Here is a 9,317-nt window from a genome sequence, read left to right as displayed (position 1 = left end):
GTTTAGACTTTTAATTAGTCGCCTTCAGCCGTCATCAAACTGGTCTTGGTGTATTCTTAATATTCCTTTTTTCTCTAAATATACTACAAAAAACAGGGCCTATACCGAGAACAAATGTCCTCGGTATAAGCTCGAATGTCCTCGGTATATCCTATACCGAGACAATGTCGTCGGTATAAAGTTATCGGTACAGCCGCGTCGGTAAAACAAAACTTATACCGACGACACTAAAAATGTTCTCGGTATTAGTTTTACCGAGGATAATGTCCTCGGTAGAAAGTGAAAAATGTCCTCGGTACAACAAACCCCAATTTCTCATCGTACTGGTATATACTGACATCTTGGTGGTATATACCGAGGACAATGTCCTCGGTATAGACTTGTCCCCAATTTTTTTTTTATATTTGTTATTCCCTTATTTATTTATTTACTTATTTATTTGTTTATTTATTTTGAATTAAATATAAGAAAATAGAATAAAATTAAAACACTTATATTAAAGATATAAATAAAAACATAAGAGTATATTCGTTGAATTAAAATAAAGACTTGTCTTAAACATGATAATGTAATAGTCAATTGTAATAAAATTCATACATAAGTCCTACTGAGTCGGTGCTCCAACATCAGGATCATCGGGTGGTGGTGGTGGGGCAGATTGAGATCCCAGGGTGATACAATGAGTCCGGACATGCTCCTCTAACTGTCGAAGACGCTCTCTCATCTCAGACAACTCTTCATCTCTAGTTTGTGAAGGACGAAAATCAAATGGAGTTCGGTCCCTTATGTTAAGGATACGTCCATATCCTTTCTGGTGGCCCCGTCGTTTTCCGAAGACATTTTGTACCAAAGATATGTCTTCATCTTCAGGCACACTCGAAACTGGTGTGGAACTCTCAGTATCAGTTGCCTGTGTCTGCTGTGTGTCGCGGTATGCACGCAATTCCTCCTGTGATACAATGTATAATGTAATTAAAATTTTGAAACAATTAAAAATTTGAAAAATGTTTAAAAAAACTTAACGTACCCAAATATTTTTTGCTGTCTCTGTCACCCACCCTATGCCTGATTTATGGTGAGTATCCATCCAGCTATCCGGGATGGACTCAAGTTGCCCAGTCTCTAAATTGCGCTGTCACGTACATATATTTTTATAAAATTAATAATTAAACGTAAAAAAGAAAAATAAACTAAAAAATAATTAATTAACTAACCTTTTTATAGCGTAAGGCTGGGATTGACTGAGAACCTCCATAGCTAAGCTCTTTCAGTTTCTTTCTATTTTCCTTGTTGACCACAGAACGTTTCTGCAAAAAGTTATCGTTAGTAATATATTTAATTAAGATAGTTAAGTTTAGCAAGAAATTAATACCGTAATTTCTGGGCGTCGGAAAAAATCAATTGCTTTTTGCCACTGCGTATCCGTGCAACCACCATAACAATTTTGTGGCCCATTAATCGTTAAGTGCTATTTAATATCGTACTTCCAGTCAGAATACTTTTTAGCACACGAAGTATCAATGCCTCTCAAGATCCCAGACATATGCCCTTCTCCATATCTAGTACGCCCAATATCAAACAAATCATCCTAATTTACAAACATTTATTAGTAAATATCATATACAACATAAAATGAGAATTAACATAAAAATACATAAACTACTTACTTCCAAATGTGCAAGTATTCTTTCTTTCGAGGCATTTGGTACTTTTGACCATTGAGGACAGTCCGGATCTGTGTACTGTCGAACAAGTAATCCAAGCTCTCTTGAGAAATTTGAGATGTACTCTCCGATCTCTTTATATGTTCTCCCCCGCACATCCCACTCGAGAGGGAGAGGACGCCCCAACTGTTCCCTCTTTTCCCGCGTGTTCAATCCCTTATGGCGTCCACGTTTACTTGGAGGCGCTATTGTATGCAAATTCAATATTTTAAAATTAATATGGATTAATTGTTAAATTTTAAGGAGTATATCAATGTGTAAAATATTACCTCGTTCACAATCAGCTGGGATATCTGACGGTCCACGTGGAGGATCGCATCCTCCACCATCACCCCCGTGAGATTGAGCAATAACATCAGCCATATCTGTCAAATTAATCGATATTAAAATTACATTTATCGGTTAAAAATGACAATATAAAATTATTTATTGTTAAAAATAATTACTTCAACATATTATAAAATTACCACTTAATTATCACTATAATAATCTTCACTATCATCATCGGTTTCTATGTGTTCATCTTCCTCTTCATCATCTTCATATTCAACCTCCTCCTCCTCCTCCTCCTCTTCTTCTTCCATTTCCTCCTCCCCCTCCTCCTCAATTGCAACATTATCTATCTCAACAAATTGTAATGGAGCCCCCGTACGTTCAAAGCTGATTTGTGGCAACGGTCCAAGATCAACGAATAATTGGAAATTAGAGGAACTAGTGTCGTGCATAACATCTACTTCTACATCCTCCGCTTGTTCTTCAACTAGTGGGATGTCCCACACATATCTGTGATGCACTTCTTGGACGACTTTCCAATGAGATTTATTTTTAAGGTCTTCAATGTAGAAAACTTGGTTAGCCTGAGTTGCTAAGATAAATTTATCATCTTTGAAGGCCTCCGAACTGGTTTTGATACTCGTTATGTTTTGCTCAAACTTTAATCCTGAAGACCGATTAGTGTCAAACCATTTGCACTTAAATAATACAACAGAACAACCAGAAAGATAAGACATCACTAAAACTTCTTCCAACTGGCCGTAATAAGTACTATTTTCGACACCCGCTACAGAGACTCCACTATTTTGAGTTTTGCGATTCTTGTCCCTGTCATAACACAAAAATCTTACTCCATTTACAACACACCCAGGGTACGACGCAACACGAGTTGAAGAACCGTTTGCTAAAGAGATTAATTCTTCATCTACTTCCAAGGATCCTGTTTGTCGAAGATGATAAATCTTATTATAAAACCAATTAGGAAATTCCTCTCTATGTAATTGGTCTAGGTTTTCAACACCTCTAGTCTGTAGAATTTCCCTATGCTCTCTGCAAAAAACAAAAACAACTAATTTAAGAGCTACTAATAAGTGTTATAATAAACATGCAATGAAATGATGAACTACTTTAATTACTTACCGAAGATATGGCAAGATCTCATTGCAGTTGTTTAGAATATACCAATCTGCTATTTTCTTCACTTCATCTTCCAAAATTGTCAATGATTTCTTACCAATTGGACGACCCTGAGATCGAAAGACCGACATCTTTTTAAGTGATGGACCAACATCTACATTTCGGTCTGGACGATTGAACTTTGTCTCAACACCTTTCAAGTACATGGAGCAAAATGTTAATGCCTCATCAACCACATATCCTTCTGCTATTGACCCCTCTGGACGAGCTTTGTTACGGACATAATTCTTCAATTTTTTCATATACCTTTCAAAAGGATACATCCACCTCATGTGAACCGGTCCTCCAAGTATTGCTTCTTCCGGTAAATGTATTAGTAGATGGACCATGATATCGAAAAAAGCAGGTGGGAAAATATTCTCTAACTTGCAAACAATCTCAACAATTGAAGTTTGGACTTTTTCTAAATCTGAGACTTTTAGAGTTCTCGCACAAATGAGCTTGAAGAAAGTGCATAACTCAATAATAGTTGTACTCATTGATTTCTCTAGGAATGCATGCACACCAACTGGAAAAAGGCGTTGCATAATGATGTGACAATCATGCGATTTCAAACCAGTTATCTTATTGTCATTATCAATCACATTTTTCCTTAGGTTAGATCCAAAACCATCTGAAAACTTCACTGATTTAAGAAATCGACAAAACTTTTGGCGATCTTCAACAGTGAAAGTGAATTTGGCCGCAGGCTTTTGTATCCGACCATTCAACTTCCTCAGCTGTAACTCTGGTCTCATCTTCATCTTCTCCAAGTCTACTCTGGCACTAACTGTGTCTTTGGTCTTATTCTCCAGCCCAACTATTGTGCCTACTAAACTGTCACACACATTTTTCTCAACATGCATAACATCTAGATTGTGTCGCAACATTATGTTGGCCCAATATGGGAGCTCAAAAAATATACTTTTTTTCCGCCAACCAACTTGCTCTTTTGTACGCTTTCTTTTTTGGCCGCCATAACTGACATGCTTACCAGGAAGAGAATCAGGTATAAAACTCATTTGTGTGAACATTTCTTGCATGGTTAATGGCTGTGGTGGTAATCTCTTTTCAACGACACCATATGTCTTCTTGTCCCTTCTAATGGCATGTTTGATTGGTAAAAAATTTCTATGACCATAAAAAGCAACCTTCTTTTGTAAACGAATAGATGGTGTTGCCACATTGCAAGTAGAGCAAGCATGATAACCTTGAGCAGTCCATCCAGAAAGGCTACTCCTTGCTGGGTAATCATTTATAGTCCACATCAAAGCTGCCCGAAGAGTGAAGAAACTGCCATCGACTGCATCTCGAGTCTGTACACCAGTCACCCATAATTCTTTTAACTCATCAATCAATGGTCTTAAGAAAACATCAAAATCTTTTCCTGGCGAATGAGGTCCCGGAATTAATAAACTCAACATGAAATTAGTTTCTCTCATGCACAACCATGGTGGCAAGTTATATGTCGTCAACACTACTGGCCACATACTATAAGACAGACTCATATTACCAAAGGGATTGAATCCATCTGCAGCCAATCCAAGCCGCACATTCCTGGGTTCCATTGCAAATGTTGGATTATTTCGGTCAAAGTCCTTCCAAGCTTTCCCATCAGCAGGATGACGCAATACACCATCTTCTTTTATACGTTGCTCGTGATGCCATCTCATATGTTGAGCAATGTGCCTCGATGCATATTTTCGCATTAACCTAGGAGTTAAAGGAAAATAACGCATCACTTTATGAGGCACTTTCTTTCCCTTGGTGTTCTTGTCCACCCATCGATCCTCTCCACAAACAGGACATTTGCTTTTTCCAGCATGTTCTTTCCAAAACAGTGCGCAATCATGCTTGCAGACATGGATTGACTCGTAGCCCAATCCAAGTTTCCGCAACAACCTTTTCGCTGCATAGTGCGATTTTGGAAGCTTATTTGGGGCTGGAAATGCATCATGTAACAACTCCAGCATTCCATCAAATATTTTGTTGGGAATTTTTCCCAACACTTTGAAATGCATTAACTTCACTAGGAAATTCAATGAAGTGTAATTTTGATACCCGGGGAATAATGGAGCCTCGATCTCAGCAAACAAATCGTTATAATGTTGCCCACTCCTGTAGTCAGTTGTAGGTATCTCTTGACCGCGCTCATTCTCCGCTTGTTCGTCATTGTCATTTTGCATAAGATCAGTGAGAACATCCATCATTTCATCTTCATCATTTTGATCTATCCGAGCTCTCATTGGTATTATTTCATCCTCTCCATGCCAATGCCAATTGGTATATTTCCGTAGAAAACCATTTACAAAAAGATGATTTTCTAATACAGCAATCGTCTGAAAATTCAACGTTGACACACCTCCTACACGGACATTTCACCAATCCCCTTGAGTCAACGCACTGCTGGGCTCTCTGGAGAAAATCCATCACACCAGCCTCATACTCATCGGATAATCGATCTGTCAAATTAATCCAACTCTTGTCGATCGACATTGTATGAATGTAGCACTGCACGGAACACTAATCATGAAACTTACAATCAATTTGTGTGTGTCCTAATTCAGAGAGAGGCAAATGTAAGAGTGTTCAATGACTCACCCTCTCTAAACGGGTCCAAGGCTTCTTGTGATGAACACTAAAAAAATATAATATTATCACTATGTGATAATAAAACTATTATATCTTTGGTAATAATTTCTTATTACCAAAGAAAAAAGCAAATATAATTAAATATATTTTTTTAATGTCTTATGCTTTTTGAAGTTAATTATGTTGTTTTATGATATCTAACTATAATATATTTCAGTGTAAATATTATTAAAATTATTTAAATTTGACATATTAATTTAGTATTTATTAAATTACATATTTTACTTATGCTTTATTGAATAGTTTGATTAATTTAAACAAAATTTCTAAAATTTGTTTAAAATTTATTTAACTACTTTAGGATTAATTTTTATTTTTATTAAAATTTAGTTGCATAATGTTAATGTTAATTTTTTTTAATGTTAATTTTAAAATATATTATTTATATAAAAAAAAAATTATTCAAAAATTGAAAAAAAATATTAAAAAAAATACAGAAAAATTAAAAACAACTAACAAATATTATTAAAAACATATTTTTTTAATTTTAATTTTAATTTTAATAATGATTAAAACTAACAAATATTAAATTTAATTTTTTTAATTTTAATTTTAATTTTAATAATGGTTTTCTAATAATATATTTGTTAATTTTATTTAATCAGAACTAACACATATTATTTTTTTACATATTAATTTAGTATTTATTAAATTACATATTTTACTTATGCTTTATTGAATAGTTTGATTAATTTAAACAAAATTTCTAAGATTTGTTTAAAATTTATTTAACTACTTTAGGATTTAATTATTACTTAAATTATTTAATTAATGTTTATTTTTATTAAAATTTAGTTGCATAATGTTAATGTTAATTTTTTTAATCTTAATTTTAAAATATATTATTTTACTTATCAATTCACTATTTATTAAATTAGAAATTTTATTGAGTACTTCTACTAATATTCACAATATCTCTAAATTTTACAATTCTAAAAAAATATTAAATATGTTTACTAATATGTTTAATACACATAAAATTCACCAAAACAACATAGAATTTATTTTTAAAAAAATACTAATTAATCATATAACAATTTTCCAATTCCTAATATCATTTTTACTAATACATATTTTGAAAACATAAAAATAAATACATTCTATCTAATATAATAATTTCATATTTTTATTAAAATTAATATTATATTATTTATATAAAAAAAACATAAATTATTCAAAAATTGAAAAAAAAAATTAAAAAAATACAGAAAAATTAAAAAAAAAACTTACCAATGCCTTCAATATCTTGCTAGCAATCTCTTTAGTCCAACAAAAACCGAATACCCAACCTCCAAACAAAAATTACAAAATATCATTATACAATTTCATAAATATATATATATATAAAATGAATAAATCGTTAGAATTACTTTAAGATTTATTACTTATTTAAATAAAATTTCAGGATTAATGTTTATTTTTATTAAAATTTAGTTGCATAATGTTATTGTTAATTTGATTTAATCATGATTAAAAATATATTATACAACTTATCAATTCACTATTTCTTAAATTATAAATTTTATTGAGTATTTTTAATTCTAAAAAAAATTGGGCAGCATAGCGGTTGTATTTTCATATATCCCAAAATTTAAAAACCTGCAAATAATACATAAAAAAATATCCAGTCGCACAACATACACAAAGCAATACAAATACATTGTAAATGACTATATAATTTATAATTATTACTCTAAATTTTATTAATTATTCAATTTTCTATTTAAAATATCATAATTCTACTAAAAATTAACAACAAAAACAAAGCATCAATATTCATCAACACTAAGAATAAAAAAATTAACAACAACAACAAAATTCAAATTAAATAAACAAAACTCACTCTAATAATCAAAATTTATTAACCAAATCTAATAATCTAAAACTAAAATTATTTAACTCAATCTAAAAAACAAACAATCAAATATTAAATTTTCATATAAACATATATTTATAACTAAAAGTCAAATTATATACCTAAAAAATAAATTATTAAATTAATAAATTTTCATACTAATAAATTAATTATTTATCATATGATTAAACTAACTAAATCTTAACACTATATATGTATTTTACAAAAATACTACACAATATATTATTTCCTCTAAATTGGATATCACTATATTTTTAACTAATTTTCATCACAAATTATTATTTTTACCTATTTTAATTACATAATCAGAAATTATATATATAATATAACAAATAACAATATATTAACAATATTAAACAAATTATAACTAAAACCCTAAATATATTTATGCAAAAAATATAAATAAAACCAAAAAATTACAAAGAAAATGTGAAATACCTCAAAAACTGCTGGTATACAATGCAAAACCTGAAAAAAAATACCACGAAAATCTCATTATAAAAACCCAAAACTGAAATTTTTTTTATAAATTTATACAAAAAAAAAAACTGAAATATTTGTAAATAAATACCTCAATAGACCTTATATCCACTTAAATCGTCTTTGGAAGGTAAACTTTGACAAAAACCAAAGTTTGTGGGGGCCGAAATCCAGGAAAATAGAAATGGGGGGCGGAGAAAACGGTTTTGGTTTTTTTCCGTTTCAGAGAAATGAGCTCTCTGTTTGGGGAAGATGAAGATTATAAAGACCCTATACCGAGAACATGTTCTCGGTATAGGGTCATCGGTACAGAAACTAAAATGAAAAAATCGCGTAAAAATGGCGGGAGTCTGAATTATCTATACCGAGTACACGTTCTCGGTAAAGACCTCGGTAAAGACCCTATACCGAGAATATGTTCTCGGTATAGGGTCCTCGGTACACAAACTAAAATGAAAAAAACCGCGTAAAAGAGGCGGGTGTGTAAAAGATCTATACCGAGAACTTGTACTCGGTACGATGCGTTTTTTTTGTAGTGTTAATTTTAAGCAAAATTATTTCAAAATGTTTTAAGTAAATAGATTGAAACCCTATTTGCGCCGTTCCGTTTGTATGTAGTTATTTTCTAATTTGAATGGTAGACTAATCCGGAGGTAAACAAAAAAAAATTATATTTATTAAAATGCTAACAAACTCCATGTAATTATAATTACTTTTATTTTGCAGATTAAGCAGGTTTCTCATATCATGGGTGCACTTTTCTGTTGCCTTGGTTTTGATGAGGAAATCAATTCATCAAATGATACTAATAATCAAAGCTTCGTATCCAAGGTATGTATGTAAAGTTATCTTTTGTTATTTATTTATTTTTTAAAACATAAAATCGATACTCTATTATTGTTGGACTAAAAACATCCTTAACATTGCGGAAAGAATAATCACCCAATCGATCGTCTATCGATCCCATTCACATATTAGAAACAATAATAAGTTAATTTTGGATATTGAATATATACATTCTCTGTAGTTTTCAGCATTATTTCGAGAAAATAGGGTTGTGAATTCACCTACTACCAGTACTACTGGCACTGACCAAGCTTCTAGAAAAGGCAAGATAAGGCGCAAGACTACTAATA

The 9,317-nt window shown here is 31.5% G+C and overlaps 1 protein-coding gene across 1 annotated transcript; it reads right to left on the bottom strand.

The window, feature by feature from the left end:
- Positions 1 to 1,421: 1,421 nt before the first annotated feature.
- On the bottom strand, positions 1,422 to 7,121 carry LOC133821267 (uncharacterized). Its single transcript, XM_062253674.1, has 4 exons — positions 7,056 to 7,121; positions 1,994 to 2,089; positions 1,668 to 1,909; positions 1,422 to 1,588 (listed from the first exon to the last, which is right to left on the bottom strand). Exons 2-4 carry the CDS (start codon positions 2,085 to 2,087, stop codon positions 1,469 to 1,471), a joined length of 456 nt encoding a protein of 151 aa, XP_062109658.1. The 5' UTR covers positions 2,088 to 2,089; positions 7,056 to 7,121; the 3' UTR covers positions 1,422 to 1,468.
- Between the last annotated feature and the right edge of the window lie 2,196 nt (positions 7,122 to 9,317).

The sequence above is a fragment of the Humulus lupulus genome, chromosome 3 (assembly GCF_963169125.1).
Source record: "Humulus lupulus chromosome 3, drHumLupu1.1, whole genome shotgun sequence".
Taxonomy (NCBI): Eukaryota; Viridiplantae; Streptophyta; class Magnoliopsida; order Rosales; family Cannabaceae; genus Humulus; species Humulus lupulus.
This window is presented reverse-complemented; position numbering and strand designations above follow the sequence as displayed.

What these genes read in the sequence shown, in the direction of transcription:
- LOC133821267 (XM_062253674.1), bottom strand. Translation starts at nt 2,087, where the DNA reads ATGGCTGATGTTATTGCTCAATCTCACGGGGGTGATGGTGGAGGATGC. An exon ending in CCCAGCTGATTGTGAACGAG is followed by an intron (nt 1,910 to 1,993) that starts GTAATATTTTAC and finishes TGCATACAATAG; the next exon opens with CGCCTCCAAGTAAACGTGGA. An exon ending in GAATACTTGCACATTTGGAA is followed by an intron (nt 1,589 to 1,667) that starts GTAAGTAGTTTA and finishes TTTGTAAATTAG; the next exon opens with GATGATTTGTTTGATATTGG.